This window comes from Chaetodon auriga, chromosome 10 (assembly GCF_051107435.1).
Source record: "Chaetodon auriga isolate fChaAug3 chromosome 10, fChaAug3.hap1, whole genome shotgun sequence".
NCBI classification, from domain to species: domain Eukaryota; kingdom Metazoa; phylum Chordata; class Actinopteri; order Chaetodontiformes; family Chaetodontidae; genus Chaetodon; species Chaetodon auriga.
The window spans coordinates 5,561,044-5,581,400 of NC_135083.1; the positions used below are offsets into that span (position 1 = coordinate 5,561,044).

At 43.5% G+C, this 20,357-nt stretch overlaps 2 protein-coding genes across 6 annotated transcripts; one reads left to right on the forward strand and one right to left on the reverse strand.

The window, feature by feature from the left end:
- Positions 1–5,072: 5,072 nt before the first annotated feature.
- ptpn1 (protein tyrosine phosphatase non-receptor type 1) lies at positions 5,073–12,739 on the reverse strand. Of its 2 annotated transcripts, XM_076740886.1 has the most exons (10): positions 12,658–12,739; positions 12,220–12,527; positions 11,469–11,559; positions 10,117–10,217; positions 9,482–9,580; positions 9,234–9,371; positions 8,874–9,083; positions 8,599–8,760; positions 8,243–8,403; positions 5,073–7,298 (listed from the first exon to the last, which is right to left on the reverse strand). In XM_076740886.1, exons 2-10 carry the CDS (start codon positions 12,274–12,276, stop codon positions 7,010–7,012), a joined length of 1,308 nt encoding a protein of 435 aa, XP_076597001.1. In that variant the 5' UTR covers positions 12,277–12,527; positions 12,658–12,739; the 3' UTR covers positions 5,073–7,009. The 2 variants fall into 2 exon arrangements, with proteins under 2 accessions (XP_076597001.1, XP_076597003.1); XM_076740888.1 differs by lacking the exon at positions 12,220–12,527 and having other exon boundaries at positions 12,658–12,721.
- A 28-nt stretch (positions 12,740–12,767) lies between these two features.
- klhl12 (kelch-like family member 12) lies at positions 12,768–20,247 on the forward strand. 4 transcript variants are annotated; one of them, XM_076740885.1, is made up of 13 exons: positions 12,773–13,090; positions 13,189–13,299; positions 13,803–14,029; positions 14,211–14,364; positions 15,006–15,223; positions 16,021–16,170; positions 16,294–16,408; positions 16,498–16,604; positions 16,693–16,888; positions 16,980–17,138; positions 18,385–18,483; positions 18,567–18,753; positions 19,258–20,247. In XM_076740885.1, the coding sequence occupies exons 2-13, from the start codon at positions 13,242–13,244 to the stop codon at positions 19,382–19,384; spliced, it is 1,797 nt and encodes a 598-aa protein (XP_076597000.1). In that variant the 5' UTR covers positions 12,773–13,090; positions 13,189–13,241; the 3' UTR covers positions 19,385–20,247. The 4 variants fall into 4 exon arrangements, with proteins under 4 accessions (XP_076596998.1, XP_076597000.1, XP_076596999.1 ...); XM_076740883.1 differs by lacking the exon at positions 13,189–13,299 and having other exon boundaries at positions 12,768–13,090; XM_076740884.1 differs by having other exon boundaries at positions 12,773–13,299.
- The last annotated feature ends 110 nt before the right edge of the window (positions 20,248–20,357 follow it).

A 20,357-nucleotide genomic window follows, 5' to 3' on the forward strand; every position in this document is an offset into this window, starting at 1 on the left:
TAAAAGAGGTTAGATGTGAATTTAGATAGAGAGATGGGGAGATAACGCTGCGGGAAGCCGATCTTGTGACTGCATGTCAGACAGCCTGAAGGAGAATTTTTCAAAAAATGAAACAATGCTGTTTTGTCGAGGAGCCGCTGCAAAGTAAATCAGTAGAGTGTTCAATAGATTCTCAGCTCCACACTCATCAAATCACAGAAACCGGCTTGATGTAATAGCAGTAGCCCTGTGTGGGCTTTGACATGTACAGATTACTCAACAGGAAGTAGGGTGTGTTGCTGATGGCGGCAACCATGAAAATATTCACCACCCACACCAGCTTAACAATGTGACCATCCTCACGTTTACCACGTCTTACCTTTCACCTCATTCCCGAAAGCTGTTGTTGCAAACACAGAATCATTGACAAGCGTGTGTGTGCTTCTGTCACGGGTTCAGTGTTCCATCAGAAAATCAAACAAACAATCGCACGTCCGATGAGGCGAGTTGTCTTCTTTTTCCACAGTCGGTTTGAAGAAAACAACAAGAATAAGCCAACAGAGCACAGCGGAGACATCTGTGGTTAGGCAGGCAGGTCAGCCAACTTTGTTTACATGTGGACAATACATAGACGTCATCGCTTCTGACTGCGTTCAACAAGAGGAAGGATGCGGGAGATTTGAAGCACACCGAGTATTAGTATTACGCTATGACCTACATGCATGAACTTAGCCTATGACAGTTGAGGTACTATATGTCACGCTGATGTCTGTTGGTCCTCGGCAGCACCCAGGGGGACAGGAACAGGAACAGGAACTTGCTCAGGCGTGAATGTGTCAACAGACGTAACCAAAGACATCAACCTCTGACTGCGACGCCGCAGTTTAATGAGAACAGCAACAGTTTTGTTTTACATAGGAGTTCAAAACAAACATGCTGCTCCGTCAGGGAGTCAGGAAGCTATGACGTTTATGTTTTCAATTTAGCACCAATACCACAGTAAAAGTACTAAGTACAGAGTATTAGCAGTAAAATGTTTTTAAATTATGAAAAGTACTTTAGTACTGAGGCATTAATGTCTAAGTAGGATTTAACTGTGGTAGCTGGTTGATATGGAGCTACTTTTACCTTAAAGTAGTTAAATTCTGTCAGGTAGTTTAGTCCACTTGTTTCCAGCCGAGCGGTGGGGCCCCTCCAGAGGGCCACAAGATAAACCTGAGGGGTGGTGCGATGATTAATGAGAGAAGAGGGAAGAAGAAACAAAGTTCAGCTGCACAAATCTGTATTCATTTTTTAAGACTTTTCTCTAATGTTTGCTTGTTTTAAAATATTTGATACTTCAGCCTCGTCGGGCCTCGAACAATTACTGAATGAAACCATCCGAGAAGTTTAGAGGGTGAGGCTGACTTCGATGAAACTGCTAACAGCTGCTGACAAGAGGCCCAACTGGTCGCTGCTTCATAGTGAGGAGATGGGAATCACTGGTTTAATCTTTAAAGAAATAGTTTGACATTTAAGAAATACACTTATTTGCTTTGTCGTTAAATGAGTATTTTCATGCTGCCCTCATATATGTATGCTAAAGATGAGCCTACCAGTTAGCTTAGCTTAGCACAAAGACTGGAACCACTGGGAAACAACTAGCCTGCCTTTATCCAAAGCTAACAAAATCCATCTGCCAACACCTCTAAAGCTCAATAATTAACTCATAATGTCTCACACAAAAACCAAAGTGTACAGCAACAGTGCCGTCTCAGCCAAGACTCGTCTCGTATTTACCCATCGGGTGTTAGTTAGAGAGCATTAAAGGTGCTGGTGTGTGAGTTTTGTTACCTTTGAACGCAACCAGGCTAGCTGTTTTCCCTCTGTTTCCAGTCTTTATGCTAAGCTATGCTAGCCTGCTGCTGGCTGTAGCTTCATATGTGCTGTACAGACTTGAGGGTGATGTCCATTGTCTTAACTAACTCAAGGAAAGAAAGCCAATAAGCACAGATCACAAAATGTCAAACTGCTCCTTTAACAATGTGTTGGGTTTTATCAGCTTTTTAATGCAAAATATTAATCTGAAATGTAACTGGTAGCTATAGCTGCCACATAAATATAATGAAGTAAAAAGTACAGTATTTCCCTTGTAAGTAAGGTAAATGTACTGCATTGCTTTTCACCACTTATCAATACTGAAAGCTGTCTAAGAGTCATTCAGCCCCCTGGCAAGTTTTGAAATGATAAGGACATGAAGAAACATGGCACACCTGACAGTGTGCTCACATTTCCTGGTATCAAGCTTCCATTGTACAGCACTGCTATGTGTGGTGACTCAGACTTTGCAGAGTCACACTTGGAAAGATCTGACTCCCCTCACATTCAGGAATTTCCTGATCCCTGCTCGACTCCCTGTGAAAATGATCTGCAGGCTACGAGAGAGACTTACAGTCAAAGACCGTCCCACCCACCCTCACAGCTGGCCAGCTATTGGGAAGTTCCAGGTTAATAACTAAACTGTGGACACATGCCGGAGGAGTCAGCTAGGCAGGGCAGATATCCCTTTTTGGTCAATGGTGAATGTGGAGTCAGCATTCTGCACAATTAGGCTGAGAGAAGAAGCACTTTAGGACAACACAGAGCACACTTTTGACATTTCTTCTGTCAGAGCTCTCACCGTGAACACATCTAGCAGACGCGTAGGTCTTTGGAGATGGCACACATAGATATGACATACTGTACATTCAAAATGACATTTAACTTATTTGTAAATAGTAAAGCAGCAATGTCCTTCACCGCAGTCGGCACGAGTCATGACAACATTAAGATCAGATCTGTCATTTCAATACAAACAACTGTGGCTTTGAGATGACTTCGGGTCCCTGGTGACACCTTGATTGTAGTTTTCCTACTGCGAACGAGTGCAGCGTGTTCTTTCTTGTCTGCTGGCTTGACGTCAGCAGAGTGGTGGTTGGGAGTGCCATTACTCACTCTGTTTAAGTTGCATTCCTGTACAGCCCGTACCAGTGCCTGCCTCTAATTTCCCAAACAGGAAGTTCTAGCCAAGAGTGTTGCCAAATCATCTGTACTACACCAGCGTGGTGGAATTTACTCAAGCAATGCATGTGTCTCAAGACATGGTCTTCCTTCCTTCAGAGTCTGCTGGCCATCGTTACCGTGATCTTTCACTAAAACAAACCCAAACTCAGTCTTTGGCTTTGTGTAGTGGGACGGGTTGGACATCAACCTCGACCTGTTGTGTGCCTGCGTATTAAAAGAACTGGGTGTGTTTTCACAACAAACTGTTGAGAAACAATCTTATATCTCTAATTGCTGTGGTGGGAGTTGCCAGAATAGATGTTCAGTCCAGCTTACCTGAGGAGGGTAAAGAACATTGTCACTGAAAATACTCTTCATGCTGATGGAAGCAATCAGAATTTTAAAGGCAGTAACGCTTGTGGTATGAAGCATCATCATCAGTATGTTCTGCCAGGAGAGGAACACTCCCGACTGCAGCTCACTGTAAACAATAAGATAATTAATGAGCAAACCCAGGTGCCATACAGAAAACGGAAAGAGTGGGCTGCAGTGTAAGTCATGGCAGCAGGAACCAGCGAGTATCACGGTCCCACGGAGCCACCTGGTGGTGACTCCAAGACACTTCGCTCAGCCCCTCTGGACTCACCGTGTTAAATACAACCTTGATTCCAAAAAAAAAAAAAAAGGTTAGGACTCTGTGTAAAGTGCAAATAAAATCAGGATGCAGTCATTTGCAAACAAACTTTGTTTACCGACAGCAGTTTTACAAAGTGTTCCAGAGCCCATGCAGTAATCTCCCTCATCCAATCGTGTGTTCACAAAGCGGTGAACCTTGGTCCATCCTCGCCCGTGGACGACTGAGCCTTTAAACATATATTTACAAAAATCAATTGAAGCTGATGAGGTCAAACATTGAATAGATTGTCTTTGTGCTGTTTTCAGTTGAGTACATGTCTAAAAGGTGGGCAAGTTATTAAATTCTATTTCTGTCTTCCAGTGTCACAACTTTTCATAGAGCTGGGGTTGTGCATTTTCTACTTTAAAGTACACGGTAAGAGTACAAAGACATGCTGCAATCATCCATCATTGAAGATATTTATATACTTCACTGACGGCTTCATTAATTCTTAATAAATCACTTACACGTGTAACTGCAGAGTTAATTACTAAAAGCCTTGGGTAATGACACCTGTGCAAATATTCACAAATTACCAACAACTGTAACTGTATTATTACCAAACATTGCAACAGGATTTTTCGCAATCTGGCAACCCATTTCTTTTTTCCAATTAGTGGCTTAAAACTAATTTATGACGGATTAGTAAATTACTTACTAAGAATTGAAATTATTAGAAAATATCGTTTAAAGGACAAAAACCTGGAAAACTGAGCACATCCCTCCCTTCTCTTCACACTCTGTCAGTTATGTAGAGAATATATTTTTAAGTTGTGCTGCGAGTTGTAAAGTGATGTCTTGCTGCTCTTCTGGACCTTTGATTGATTAATCTCTCTCTTTCATTTACATTACTGAACTTGGAGCTTATTAACCGCACTGTAGTTTCATTATAACTGTATTTATGGTCCTTTAGTTTGTGTCTGTGTTTCACTGGATTTCTCTCATTGCTATAGTCTCTCACTTGGTTTTAATTTCCCTTTTTGTATTTAAATGTTGTTGTAATCCATTTCCCCCACTTTATTTAAAGCACTTAGAAGAGGTGGGGGACGTAGATTTCAATTGTCTGGGTTTTAAAGGTCCGATAGAAACACATTTGCCAAATATTATTCAGCAGTAGCTGCAACATGTCTGATTAAAAAATTTAAATCACGTTTGATTCAAGCAGTGAGTGACTAGGAAGCGGTGTCGTTACATGTGACACGTTCTCTGTAATATCTCTAATTAGAAGCAGCTTGTGATGCTCCTTCAGGTCACAGAAAAGTGAATCCAGACACCATCGAAACGTCCACAGCGATGCGAGCTGCCAACCTCAGGCAGCCGACCGGAGGCTCGGTGGACTCATCAGCCTTCTCTGTTCATATTATTATGACCCAACAACGAGATAAGAACACAGTGACGTGTGACCTTTTATTACCATAGTCATTGTTCAGAAGTAAGACTGAGAATGAGGTTATAGATGTAAATCTGTTCTACAAACCAGAACAAATCAACAGTAGACTTTTTTTTATTAAAAAACGAAAACAATAAATGTAAATAAAAAAATACATGTTTTTGAGCTCAGCATAAGTATAGAAAAACAGGAAAACCTGGTGTAATGGCTGCACAGGTGCTGAGACTTATCCCTTGCTAAAGCTTTAAAAAAAAAAAAAAAAACTCAGCACACTGAAACCTGACTTGAAAAAAATATATATATCTAATAAGAGTGCGTCCCTGCAGAGGACGTTTATACATTCTAAAGAAAGGTACAGCTGTTGGACTCGAGCACTGAACTTTGTCGAGTCTCAAAGGTAAACTGAATGCTAGCAGCTTAGCTAATCTCTTCTTAGGACAAACCTGTTGATTCACAAATGCAGCATGCTTTAAAAAAAAAAAAAAAAAAAAAAAGGACTGTAATCATACAAAAACAATATTGCCAGCTCAGGGCCGCGCCATCACACAGCGGACCGTCACTACAGTGTATTGTTTTCATCCCTGTGCTGGTGTTTGATTTTTGGTTTGTTCAAAATCCCTGGTTCAAACTCAGAGTTTGACAAAGTAAAGGGTGACACATTGTTAAGTATCTGTATTGCTGGCGAAAAGAGTCGGGTGTTCGCTGCCCTGCGTCTCGTTGAGTCGGCGTTGTTGTGCGAAACTCCGCTGAGCGAACACACGCGACTTCACAACGCGTTTCACTTGCATTCGGGTTATGTTACACATTCTGTTTTTACCCACTGTGACTGAAAAGATGCTCTCTCAAACCGTAACGAAGCAAAATCCAGGTGTTATAACCTTCAAGATTTTTCCAACTTCGATTTGAGAATGGCAGGCGAATGAGAGCGAGACACGCCGCCTCGCCTCACACCGCATCTTTGTAAAAAAAAAAAAACAGACTTTTCTGAGTCACCAGGGAGAGAAAACGCCAAGCGAGCGAGTTACCAGCAGGCAACCCAGTCCACATCTCACATTTGATGTACTGTAAATGTTATATTAATATTTCTCACCGAGTAGATTTAACTCAAGCATCAGTAGAAAGCTCCACTAACTACCACTCGCGCAAATGCACATACACAAACACACAAAAACACGCATACTCTATGTACTCCACTAGCATGCCTCCTGCAGGCCGCCAGTGAGGACAGGTAACATTTCAATGCCCACTCCAGCATGCATCTCTTCTCTAGTGGGCACCGGGCTGCTTCCCTCTCGCTTTCACACGTTTCACCTGTCGGGTTTAATATTGACCAGTAACGAAAGAGCAAACCCTTTGAAAAGGTGTCTGAAAATACGCCCTTTTTACTGGCATATTTTCAGACCGGCTGGTCAAAAAATCTGGCTCTATGATTTCTGATGAATCTGTGTAAGAAAACAAAGTGAAATCCCGGCGGACACTTGGGTAAAGTATGAAATGGAAGAACACGTACACATCCGTGAAAAGAGAGGAGATCCACGTAAAATGGGCTGACAGGCCATTCATCCTGGTTCACAGAACAGGGGGGCTAAAACAAAACCCTCTTCTTCTACAGACCGCGATACGTGTTGACTGTTGTGTCTGCGTTTAAGTCGGCACACGTATTTGGGATGTGACACCTGAAAAACTGAGGCCCTGAGCGTCCAAGATGACACACTAAAAGAACGTTTGGGGGTAAGGAGGACCGGCGGCCTGTTCCTGACCTGCCAACCCCTCACACTGCATCTGTAAAAGAAACGAGTGAACCTGAATCTGCTCAAGTCCGAATAATCCACTCACTCGCAGAGTAAACCCAGAGTCAAAGCAGGCTGATTGGCCGGCCGAGTCCACTTTGCAACATCAGCGGGGAGACAGGGAGGAACAAAGAGGAGGAGGAAGGACAGACATCAGTGGAAATAGGCTCGATAACAGACATAAGCACTGAGAGCCAGCGCTGTGCACAGGCACACGTTGGTTAGCAGAGGGGACCAGGTCCCCGGCACAGGACAGCTTTCCTTTGGCTGCTCCACGGCCTCGGGCTGCTCCTGCTCCGCGGCCTCATGCTGCTGCGATTTGGTCGGAGCTCTGGAGGTATGAGCTTGTATTTCCACGTAGCCGTCGAGCTGATCAGCACCATCGGGAGGAGGCTGGGGAGCAGCAACGTTTCTCTTTCTCAGCTCCGGCTCTTGTGAGGACCTAAAGGAGGAAAGAAAAGAGCAGAGCGGCGCTTTAATGTCCCAAAACAGCAGTTTGGTTTTAATTAGATCGATGTCACAGCTGAGAAATCCTTGACCAAATTCCTGAAAGCGTCTGCACCAGCTGCTGGAAGTCTAAATGTTTTTATGTTCTATGTTACTGTAATGAGTTATGTTTATGTTGACGAAATTAAAACTAAAACAAATGGATTAAAATGGGTTGGATTACACACACTAGTTCCTGTGTGTAGATTCACTGTTACTAAATATTTACATTCAGTAACCATGTGTAACAGCTGCGTCGCTAACTGAAGCTAACTGGACCTACTGACAAAGCCAACCTTAGCCTGCTAATATGAGACGTTCAACACATCTGACCCAACGCTTAACACTCAGAGTTTAACACATGAACTGTCACTATTCTAATTTACATTTCACTGAAGTAACACAACATACCTCAAATGACAAAATGTTGTGCATGACTTCCACTATATTTCAGTTCAGCACGTTTCTTTTATTATTCGTCTATCTTATCGTGTCAGCAGCTCCATGTGGCACATAAACGAAATCCCCTGTGAACCAACAGACTAACAAACACATTTTTCACATGGTTTGTTGTGGTACTATAGTGTCTCTGCCAACACTTAAAAGCTGTGAAAAGACTCACTTTAAGTTTCGCTCATCCCTTCTACCACCTGCTGCTGTTTGACCATCAGCTGATACCTGCAGTTTTATGCGGTCTGTACTCTATTTAAGCCCTTCCCCAAGCTTGCTGCTATGAAACAAGCAGCCTGCCAACGCAGCCACCAAGACCTTATAAAGGACTTTAAACCTAAAAAGAAAGTGACGGCTTTATGAAAAGCTGACGTTAACCAATCCTGTTCTTTTTAAAAATAATTTAAACAAATGACGATCTTCTTTCAAAGACATTATTCAGATGATTACCCCAGACTGCGGATCTCCATCTGCTGGATGATCTCATCATTTTCTGGGAAAAAGGAGGGCTCAACTTTGCCATTGTGTGGGTCTCTGGGAGGAGGAAGAGGAGGAGGAGGGGTGAATTCTGGAGGATCGTCTTCCTCGTTTGAGAGCTCCTTCCATGACTCCTTGAGAAAAAACAAAATCCCTCTGAGTATTTGCAAAACACTTCATATTATATAAAAGGAAACTGGTGGTTTTGTAACATCTGTTTCTACTCCTTTCAGTCAACTGTGCACGTACAGTTTCTTCATCTGAAAAGAAGACACACCGAGTGAAATGTGTGTCTTAAGAGCAAAGAGTAGAATAGAGGAAGGACTTGCCTGCAGAGACGTATCTCCCTTGATGTACTTTGCACCTTCAATGACAGCGAGGTATGAGAAGCGAAGCTGATCTGCTGTCTGAATCAGGCCCATTCGATAGCGTCGCATCTCCAGCAGCACGTCACGAATCCGCACTGAAGACGGGTCTTTACGGAGGGACATCTGCACAGCACAGCGAAAAGCACTCAGTGCATTAGAGGCCTGAGTTTTAAGGGCCTGATTGAGTCATTTTAGCTTCTAAAGATGATTTTAAGAGAGCGGATCTCTGTACAAACCAATAAGAGGCAGGTGTCCACGAGACAAAACGTCCCAGAGCGTCCGATGCCGGCGCTGCAGTGCACCACCACGGGGCCCTGGTCCGAATTCAGACAACCTGACTCTCGCACCTTGAACAGGAAGTTAAGGAAAGAGGCAGGAGACTCTGGCACCCCAAAGTCAGGCCAGGTGGTGTAGTGAAAATGTAAAATCTCACGAGTCTCTTGAGTCTGTAAAAGAAGATCGGAGGGAAAACATCCTGAGAATTAAAAGACCAACGAAAGGAGCAGGACTCACATGCACTGAGTATCAAAGGGCTGTAGTCCAAATCTGAAACCACGTCCACTTTTACACTCAAACTGCAGAGATAAAATACTCACAGACAGGTTCTCCAACTCCAGCTGACGGACTGTGTAGTAAGATTTGATGTCTTCTGAGATAAGGGTGAGCTTGAAATTGGTATCTTCAAAGATGGCGTCTTTCTCCTCTCTGTGAGGCCAATACTGAGCGCATTTCACCTGAAGGTGCACAAACAAACAGGAAGAGAGAAGCAGTGAGGTTACTGTGGACAACAAGACAAGCTGACACATGAAGAAGCCACAACGTAAGGACAGAAAGCAGTGCTCACAGATCCTTTCTCTATGACTCGGTTCAGCATCACGACACCGCGGCTCCTCTGCTCCCACACCATCTCCCAGAAGTTGCCACATGTATTTGGAAGGGGTCCCTGAAAAAGAGCCAATGCTGTGTTTGACAGGTGCCACCAGGAGGCATCACAGTCCTTGAAAAACACACTGACCAACATTTATAGGTGCTTACAACTAAATTACGTATTTTATGAACATTTATTAAACGCTTAGGCACCCAGTTGCCAGTTTATTAGGTACACCAAGCTAAAACTAACACGTCTGATACAACAGTCCTGCAAGAAATCCTCTTTGTGTTTTTGATGTTCAGTTTTTTGTTTCAGAGATGTTGATTCAACTTTAATCTTGATTACTGACAGGTGTTTCTATTATTTTGTCCACCCTGTATTTATCAATGATGGCCAGGCTAAATCTCTCTTTCTGTATGTTGTATTTCTGGGAAACCCTCTGACTTCTCGTCACAGCACAGGCAGCACCTCCACCCCTCCCCACTTACTTGCTAATGACACAATTCCAAATATCATCCAGTATCATACCAATAACAGGGATTCATCCTGTGTAAAGGGCGATGATCGCTGTCTGACTGCAGCATTTCCAGAGTCTCCTCCATGCTTACCTGAGTAAGAATATAGTTCCTCTGTGCCTCTTCTACTGTTATTAGGCTGGCATTGATGTAGTCATTCGTACCCAGCTGCAGACATATTCTGCTGTGGTCAACTGAAGGGGAGAAACAAAGAATCATAAAAATAGGCTTGTGTGTTGTTAATATGTCACAACCCTCAGGGGACCAGAAAAGTTCTCAGACCAGCACAGCTGCTGAGAACATATGACGAGTCTGTCACTGAACAAAACACAGGTGTTAGCTTTTGGTTGACAGTGAGATGGATCATATCAACCCTTCTTGATATCCAGTCAAAAATAGTTAAAAAGTAAACAGCATGAACAAGTTTCAGGTTACTGATTTTCACATCTTGACAGTCAGAAGCATGCTTGATGGCATATACAGTAACTATTTGCAAGCCGCTCTGCACAATTTGCATATCTTATTCAGTGTGAAAAAGAGGAAACCACTGATAGTTCAGCTGTTGGATTGTGACGTTATGGAAAAAAACATGTAATCAAATAATAATTCAGTGGAAAACAGTGAACTGAAATGTACTGAACAGTTAGTCTTACATGAAAAAGGTACATGAGTGGTCAAACGCAGGGATCATATTCATAACAATTAAATGTGTTTACATGCTGCCTTTTTTAGACAGTGTTTACAAAGTGCTTCAAAGAATATAGGTTCAAGATAAGCATTTTTAAGATCAAGATTTATAGGACCTTTACATTGCGCTCATGCTTTTTATCATTTGTCGTGAATACAGGTGCATCTTTGCTGCTGAGCTAACATTTGCATTGATGTTTTTAAATGTCACTATTGATTAATGTGTGCTGTCCCCAATAATAAACAAATGAGATATAAAACATACTGATGGTGGTGCGACAGAAGATTGCACCAAAGCCAACCAAGCAGGATTATCATTATGTTGCCAGAGTCACGTATCTTTACCTCCACGTACTATCACCACATACTGATACCCCACACTCCACCTGCACAGTCATAAATCTGCGGTTCTTGAGAAGAGGACAAAAGTTGTGGATATGAAGTGGCATCTTGTGTTACGTCAGTCCGTCCACAGTGATGCAACACACTGCCTATTGTGCAACAGTGTCTTTGTGTTATGAATGAAAAGATTATTACAATGCTTGAACCTGAGGTCGAACAGCAGTGAGCTGGCAGCTTCCTGTGACGTTCAGCTGTGGACGGCTCACTTTGATGCTGCTGTGATGTTAACGAATGGGCCACCACCGGCTGGTGTTTGGGCATAAACAGGCCAGTACAGCCCTGTCATCAATTTAAAGGAATATTTTAAACATTTCAGGCCTGTTCTGTCCAGATGGGCAAAAAAAAGAGCAACTTACATGGGCTAACATCTCTGTAACGATTCCGATTCTTGTTTTCGGGTAGTTTGGCAACCTTGCACGGGAGTTCACAGGACTGCTGACGAATCTCCTGTGACAGAATAAAACAACAGTAGTATTGCATTAATATAAAATTTAAATCATTTACGTCATTAAAAGTCTGATGCAACATGAGTGTGCAGGCTGTGTCTCCAGCACTTCAGCTGCTTTAAAACAGAAGCTGAGCTGCGTTAAGGATCTTGAAAGGGGTAGTTGTTCCTTCCTTAAATGTAATTCTGTGGAAAAGAAACACACCACCTGTCAAGCTCTCATACTGCAGTTATAACTCCATGCAAGTGTCCTCCTCGTGTGTGTGTGTGTGAGAGAGAGAGATAGAGGAAACAATCATATCAGCTGATTCACACTGTGCTGCAATTTATGGATATTTTGAGTAACAAACTGTGGACCAGCCAGTGAAATAAAGTGTGAAAACGAGAGGACTGAGAGCTGGAACATTTATGTTAAAACACATGCAACAAACAGTGACAACGGACACCAAAACGTACAGTTTGTACGGACACAGTGTCTCGGCTCAGTGATGGGATGTGCTGCCTGCTGGAGACCCGGGCACACACATCGATCAGCGGTCCAAGCAAGCGGAACACGGACCGAACTACGGACGAACCAGGCTGCGGACTCGTCGTACATGAAGCTATCAAGTGGAGGCTTCGCCCACAGCCCATTTCCACCTTGATTCGCCGAGAGGTCTTACCTGATAAACGGCGCTCCAACTCCCGTTTTCATCGATTTCCCGAAACTCGGCTTCCATGGCTGACAGTCCAGCTGCCACTCCTTCTTCTTCTTCTTCTTGCCCAGATACGGACAACCGCAGGTCCCCGGTGATCAGGCGGTTAGTACTCGAACAGCGTCCCGCAGTAGCTGACAACTGTTCCGCCACTGTTCAATCTTTCTCCGTACGGCAGCGCAGATAACCGTGCTAACGCTTCCTCTCTCGGCCTGATCTTAGCGGAAACACGCCGCTGGCTCCTCCTACTCGGTGTAGCTGCCGTCGTCGGGTGGCTAAAAAAGAGTAAATGTGGTTTCTTTAAGAGAAAATATCCCGCTCCGGATTTTTAGGATGCTACGTGGATTTACAGGCCGCTTTTAGACCGGCATAAGTAACTTTGTTAGTATAAAACGGTCACTTTACCTTTCCTACGGCGGCTGTAGAGACAGGCCAACGGGGACGCGCGGAAGGCATCTTGTTTCTGGAACGTCGCGCGCCACTGCTCGTGGAGCGCGCACGTACACCCACGTAATGGTCTGTTTACGTCCAATCTGTGGAGACTCTGCTGCTGTGACCCGCTGCAGTTTAGTCAACGAAATATTCTAGCTGGTTAAAACCCGTATCGGGGATGCTATGAAATTCTTTTGAAATTACAGACGTGTATGTCCTCAAGGAGGCCGCGCACAGTGTTGACCGAGCAGAGGTCATCATGGATTAGCTGTAACGTTAGTTCAGTGGCTTTCTCCAGACAGTGTGACTGACAGCAAGGACTGGGACAAGGGACTTTGGTGCTACTAACGTTAGCTAGCAACGCAACTTAGCTAAACGTTTTGAATCAGCCTTACTGCTGCGACAGGTATTATGTAAATTCTTGACAAGTTCTTCTGTGTGTGTCGCTTCATGTGTTGTCTCCCTCTGGCCACCAGCTCACTTTACATGGCTGTGTTTTCTTAGTTGTTGTCTAGCGTTGGCGTTAGCCCTCCGCTGTCGTTGGCTGCTGCTTGCTAATGTGTAGCTATAGTTATTGCCTCCCAGTGGTGGAAAAAGTATTCCAATCTTTTAACGGTAAGTTGCAATAGCAATTCCACAGTGCACAATTACTCTATGAAAAGTACAAGCCTTGCATTCAAAAATTAAGTTAAGTAACACCCAAGTATTTGCAATGGAAGATTTTTATGAATCAAAATTGAAAGTGTTGTTATTGAAGAAAGGGCCCTGTCAGTATTTTTATTAGTTTTCCATAAGTTTGCATGAAAAACCTGAATCTGCTGACTACAGCTATCAGTCAAATTATATGAATTTGTATATTGAATAGTATTTATCTCTAGAATGCAGTGAACATCTCACAAATTGGACATACTCTAAGTACCAGTACCTCTAAACAGTACTAATGTGCAGTACCTTAATGTACTTTACATCTTTGTTTCTCAGGCTTTCTTATTCACACCAGTAACATCAAATGTGCGTTATTTCTGTCACTGTGCATCAGAAGTCTTCTGCCCGAATCTCACACACATTACATCCACCAAATGGAGTGAAGAGCGACCTAACTGTCTTATCTGTTTTAGATTCCTGGAGTAGTTTGAGATCCTTGAGGGATTCTCAAAGCAGCATGGCTCCCAAAGACATCATGACCAATTCCCATGCCAAATCCATCCTCAATGCTATGAACTCGCTCCGCAAGAGCAACACACTCTGTGATATCACTCTGAGGGTGGAGAACACAGATTTTCCAGCTCACCGGATCGTCCTCGCTGCCTGCAGTGACTACTTCTGTGCCATGTTCACCAGTGAGGTAACGCTAACACACCATTACTATTATTTGTCTCTACAAAGCATGTTACACATGTCTTGATAGAATTAAGAGAATAAGCGAAAAAGATGCCCATGTTACGTGTAGGTACAGGATAACTGATCCCTCAGTGATACGTGTCTTGCCATTGCACCTGATAGCGTCTGTTTTTGTGACTCTGCAGCTTGCAGAGAAGGGGAAATCTTTTGTGGACATTCAGGGCCTCACTGCAGCGACTATGGAGATCCTGTTGGACTTTGTCTACACAGAGACGGTGTTAGTCACAGTGGAGAACGTCCAAGAGCTGCTCCCTGCAGCGTGCTTGCTGCAGCTCAAAGGTAGGTTTAGGAGTGCCTGCTGTCCCTGGATTTGAAAAGCGTGTGCCGCAGCCAGCTGATATTGTTGTGAGTGTAGACGGAGGGTATTAGAAAGTCATAAATGCAATCTCCGAAAGTCTTCCCTCCTTCCTGCTGTGGGCACTAATGTGTTTGTTATAGAATGTTTTTGTATCTGATCTGACATGTGGGATTGCTGCAACAGTAGATTGTTTGTTGTGGATCCTTCCACCGTCACCACTGCTAGCTACAGTAGCTAGGGAGTTCATTGCCAAATGGAAAATATCTATTTTAGTATAAACTTAAATGAATTAATCATTTGAAAATGGTTAATCCATCCATCCACTTAATGCCACTTCCCTGAGTCTAGCTCACATTAATTTAATGAATTGTACCATCGGGGATTATTGGTGTATACTGCTGTGAAGTGATGAAAAAAGGTGATGTATTAAGGTTCATTCAATGTGGCTTTTAAAAGTTCTTTCAAAATTCGGGGAGCCCTGCAGAAACCCTGAGGCACGGCACGGCACCACTTTTCAGATGAGATGGCCTCAGCTTTTAGAAATGAACAGTTGTTGAGTGAAACGAGCGTTGTGTCTATCAGAATGTGTGTGTATATACAAACCTGTCTTTGTTTTCCTCAGGGGTGAAAAGAGCATGCTGTGATTTTCTGGAGAGTCAGCTTGATCCCTCCAACTGTCTGGGTATTCGTGACTTTGCCGAAACTCACAATTGCCTCGACCTGATGCAGGCCGCCGAGCTCTTTTCCCAGAAGCATTTCTCCGAGGTGGTTCAGCATGAGGAGTTCATGCTGCTCAGCCAGACAGAAGTCGAGAAGCTTATAAAATGTGATGAAATTCAGGTAGGAAACGTGGATCTCATGAGGTTTTGTGCTTTTTGGTGTTGTTGCTGGTTGAACAGGCTGCTGGAACTGAATGTGATGGATAACTAAATATGTAACTGTAATAGTGAAGAGTGGCATCAGGGTGCCTGAAAAGTAACTTGACTAAAATAGTGTCATGTTAGCTGAGTTTGAGTTTCACAGCTTTCTTATTGTCTTTCACCCGAGTGCAAAAACAGAAAAGCAAGTACCAACCTGCTGTAATCTCAGTCCGTGGGCCCCCCCAGTTCCAGTCACTTTTGCGGATCGGGCTGACAATGAAATTGCAGAGAAGAAAACCTGATTGAACTTTGCCTTTGTGCTCAGGAAATTCCTGTTCCCAACCACATGCCTTGCTTTGTGAAAACACAGTTATTATCACACAAAGATTTATGGATCATCAATTCCCTCAAATGGTTCTTCCTGTCATTTTTTGTTGATTTTAAAATAAAACGAGACCATACATGTAAATCGCAGTCACGCATAATTTGCCCTCAGTGAAACTTTTCTCTTTCTGTCATCTTTCTCGTGAGGATTTCGTGGTGAGAACTTACAGCTCATTTTACCCTCAGCAGAGCGGATTGTTGCACGTTGGGTCTTTGCAACTAGAAAAATACAGTTGCTGAGCAATAAATGATTATAGTTATAGAAGGGACGGCTTAGCTCAAGTAGTCGCATCTCTAATGAATATTGTGCATCTTCAACTGAAGTTGTCAGCTAATTATTTAATTCATGTGTGGATTTACTGCCTTCTTACTGTACATGCTCTCTGTATGTAGGTGGACTCAGAGGAGCCTGTATTTGAAGCCGTGTTAAACTGGGTTAAGCACAACCGAAAAGAGCGAGAGCCCTACCTGCCAGACATGCTCGAGTTTGTTCGAATGCCGCTCCTTACCCCCCGCTACATTACAGATGTCATTGATGCTGAGGTGAGCCAGGTGGCACACAGCAGGTTGTTGTGTAATCATACGCCAAGCTTACAATGAAGGATTATGTGCTGAAGTATTTATCATCGTTACCGCTGTAATTAAGCAAGTTTTGACATGTTTTAGCCCCTCATTCGGTGTAGCCTGCCATGTCGAGACCTTGTTGATGAAGCCAAGAAATTCCACTTAAGACCAGAGCTGAGGAGTGAGATGCAGGGCCCACGCACACAAGCTAGATTAGGTAGGAAACCTGTTTTTAATAACAAGTTAGCTGTATGCATATATTTATAAACCACACTGATAGTGAAAGTGTTACATGGGTCTTTTCAGGTGCCAAAGAAGTCTTGTTGGTTATCGGTGGGTTTGGCAGCCAACAGTCACCAATAGACATAGTTGAGAAATATGATCCAAAAACGCAAGAATGGAGTTTTCTCCCTGTAAGTATTGAAGATGATGAGATGAGATGGTTTATTTTTTTTATATCTCAGTGAATTTGGCTCATACAGACAAGCGTGTCTTCATCAGAACATTGCACGGAAAAGGCGTTACGTCGCCACAGTGTCCCTCCACGATCGAGTCTATGTGATCGGAGGCTACGACGGTCGGTCGAGGCTCAGCTCCGTGGAGTGCCTGGACTACACAGCGGACGAGGATGGCGTTTGGTACACCGTTGCCACCATGAATGTGCGCCGTGGCCTCGCCGGAGCGACAACACTCGGAGGTGAGTGAGCTGCTGTGAGGAGAAAGGTATACAGTAACGATGCAGCCGTGGAGTTTTTCCATCCCGTTTCATCTTATTTGATTCTCGACAGACATGATCTATGTCGCCGGAGGCTTCGACGGCAGCCGACGTCATACCAGCATGGAGCGATATGACCCCAACATTGACCAGTGGAGCATGCTGGGAGATATGCAGACAGCTAGAGAAGGAGCCGGTCTGGTGGTGGCCAGTGGACTGATATACTGTCTAGGTATGGACAGATGAGCTTGACATCTCAGTTTTTGATCACTTTGACACGTATTAGGTTCATATTCAGGTTGCAACTTCTGATCATTTTTATTATTGATTAATTGCTGATTTTTTTAATCTACTCAATTCATTGTTTTGTCTTTAAAATGTGAGAAAATATAATGCATGTGGCGTATTTAAACCCAAAGACATTCAGTTTATCGTCACAGAAGCAAAAGAAAAGCAGCAAATCCAAACATTTGACAAGCTGGAACCAGCAAGTGTTTGTTAGTTTGCTTGAAAAATGACTGAAATGATTAATTCATTTAAATAGCTGCCAAGTGATTTTCTTACTGCTGACTAATTTCTCACAGTATTGACTCAAATAAAAGGCCAACACCTGTTTTTGGGAAACACTTTCCTATTATTCCTTTTTGGAAACCTCCCTGAGATAATATTAATAGGAGAAGAGAGGCCTCGTCCTTGCATCACTTTTCTGTTCTAGAAGTGAAACATGAAATGAAACCAGTAAAGCAACCTCAAATCCCACATTTGTGTAGGTTTCCTATCAGTCACATACTCACACTCTCCATCATGAGGCTCTTGGAAACGGTCAAAATGAAGCATGACAAGCGAGACTTCTCGTCTCTTTGAGCCGCTTGTCATCTGTGACAGCACTCATTCTTGGCTGCTTTGCAGATGATTCAGTCGTTGGTCCGTTTCTGCAGTAAACACGTCGGGATACACTTCAGACTCGTTTTCACTTTAAGTTAAACACGTTGCACAAGCCCTCGGGAACTCCTGTAGGTCAGGGCCAAACACAGTACTTAGAGGGTTTGATGGTTGACTAACAGTAAAAGACACACTGTAAACAGACCTGAAGACACTCGCTAACCTAGCAACAAGCTACAAACAACCCATAATGCAACACTGGCTGTAAGTCCTGGTGCTAACACAGACAGTAATTGTCAAGTCCTAGAGTGTAATATACTCCCACAAAAAGATACTGTCATCATTTCAGCTCGTCTCACTCATATTGATAAAGTGCAGTAAGCGTGTCAAGGGGTGACGCTAACAACCCTTTATATTATTGATTATTCTGATGTTAATTGTGTTGTGTTTGGCATTTTTTACTATTTTCTGAAGGGTTAAGATGATATATTCAATATATTTTAATATTACACAAGACAAAGAAAATCTTTACAAACAACAAGCTGGAACGAGGGAGCGACTTACATGATCTCTACACTTTTGATATGTCCTCATAGGCGGATACGATGGACTAAATATCCTGAATTCGGTGGAGCGGTATGACCCACACACAGGCCACTGGACAAGTGTCACACCTATGGCCACCAAGCGTTCAGGTAGGTAAAAGAATCAGATTGAAGTAAAATATTCCTGCTGGGTTCACGTGTCACCGTTCATCTGACATGCCTGCTGTTTCCAGGGGCAGGTGTGGCTTTACTCAATGACCACATCTATGTGGTGGGAGGCTTCGATGGTGTGTCACACCTCGACTCTGTTGAGGTCTACAACATCAGAACAGACTATTGGACCACTGTGGCCAGTATGACCACTCCTCGATGCTACGTGGGAGCAACCGTTCTGCGTGGACGCCTCTATGCCATCGCCGGGTAAGTGACGGTGTCCTGACGTCCTTCTGTGACAGTGGCTTCAAAGGAGAGGTTCACATTTTTTTTGTCCAGCTTTGTTCAGACCAACTGTGTGAAAAAAGGCAGCGACAGTCCGTCCGTTGTCTCAGAAGGCTCCATCAAAACATCATCCAGCAAACCAGTTGAACCAGGCTCAATCATCCAAGGCGCTGAACAGACTAATCAAATATATGCAAGTGTACAGTCCAAATAAATGACCTCCATAATGCCGTTTTTCTGCTGCTGCTCTGCTACTCAGATGAAATTGTTGTTATGGTGTCTTCCTTGTAGGATTATAGACCTCTTTTCTCTACTTCTTCTCTTGTTATGAGAGAAGTTATCAGGTTTATCTGGATGATAATAACTGAGGCACATCGCGACAGTGTTCCTTTACAGTCTGCTGCTGGTCCCCGCCGTGCACGGCACAGTGCTGGTAGTTGTGGTTAAAACTCTCACTTCCTCCCTGTTTGTCTGACATCTCTGCAGATATGACGGGAACTCTCTTCTCAGCAGTATTGAATGTTACGACCCGGTTATCGACTCCTGGGAGGTCGTCACCTCGATGGCGACGCAGCGGTGCGATGCGGGCGTCTGCGTTCTACGAGAGAAGTGATCTTTGCCAAGAACGAGAACCACGACAGGAAAAGCAAACCGGAGGACAGGCAGCTAGACTTTGCTAAAATGCCACTAAAACAGAGCCACAAAGGGAGATGTTTGTTTGCCAGTATGCAAATAGGTGAATGAATAAGTGCAGCAGTTTGGGGCGCCTCCTCCTGCGGGTGGTCGACCCTCCGACACTTGGACCGTGCAACAGAGATTCAGCTTCGCCGTGGTAGACTTCACCTCAAAAGAGGCCTCCAAGGAGCCCATCGCCACTTGCATGACTCTCTTCGGTGGTACTTGTTGCTGTCGTTACCTGTGAGATTATTTTTTCAGTTTGTCTTCAAAGTGCAATATATTTCTACTCATCATAACATGAAAAGGCGGAGTTGATGTAGACTCCGGTTGCTGCTACATGCCTTATGACTTTGGCCTACATCAAACCGTGAACATCCGTGTTGCCTCCCATTTGACTTTGATGATAGTTGCAGTACATTGGCTTATTTTCAAGTGTACTCATTTGGCATTTGCAAGGTCATTAATGGGTCAGTATTTCAACCCTTTTTTGTAATTCTTCCTGTAAACAGTGCTTTTAGATTCAAATCACTTTAATACAAAAGGTTTAATACTAATTGTTGCTCTCAGAATATATATTTAGAGATAAATATTGTTTTAGAAAATGACTGAATTGTACCAGTTTACTTTGAATATTTGTCCCTCTATCTGGCACAGTTGAAAAATCACCAACCAGTAACTATGAGGTGCATGTGATTCATTTTTCTTCCTCAGCTTATAGATCTGGACATGTACATGTAGGACACAGAGTCATACCATCACTGTTGCCTGGGAAGTGATTAAACACACTGAGAACTGACACTTTACGTCTGCGGTGCATCTTTTCAGTCTGTAAACACCCGTTTAGTGATGCAGAGAGACAAAACGCATTCGCTTCGCACGTCGTCAGCTGAGTCAGAGGTAAGATCGTT

Excerpts from the sequence above, each read along its gene's own strand:
- ptpn1 (XM_076740886.1), bottom strand. The coding sequence starts at position 12,276 with ATGGAAGCCGAGTTTCGGGAAATCGATGAAAACGGGAGTTGGAGCGCC. Across the intron at positions 10,218-11,468 it reads TTACAGAGATGTTAGCCCAT|TTGACCACAGCAGAATATGT; the intron begins GTAAGTTGCTCT and ends TCTCCCCTTCAG. Across the intron at positions 9,372-9,481 it reads GAGTCATAGAGAAAGGATCT|GTGAAATGCGCTCAGTATTG; the intron begins GTGAGCACTGCT and ends GTGCACCTTCAG.
- klhl12 (XM_076740882.1), top strand. The coding sequence starts at position 13,694 with ATGTGCGTTATTTCTGTCACTGTGCATCAGAAGTCTTCTGCCCGAATC. Across the intron at positions 17,139-18,384 it reads TGGACTGATATACTGTCTAG|GCGGATACGATGGACTAAAT; the intron begins GTATGGACAGAT and ends ATGTCCTCATAG. Across the intron at positions 18,484-18,566 it reads TATGGCCACCAAGCGTTCAG|GGGCAGGTGTGGCTTTACTC; the intron begins GTAGGTAAAAGA and ends TGCTGTTTCCAG.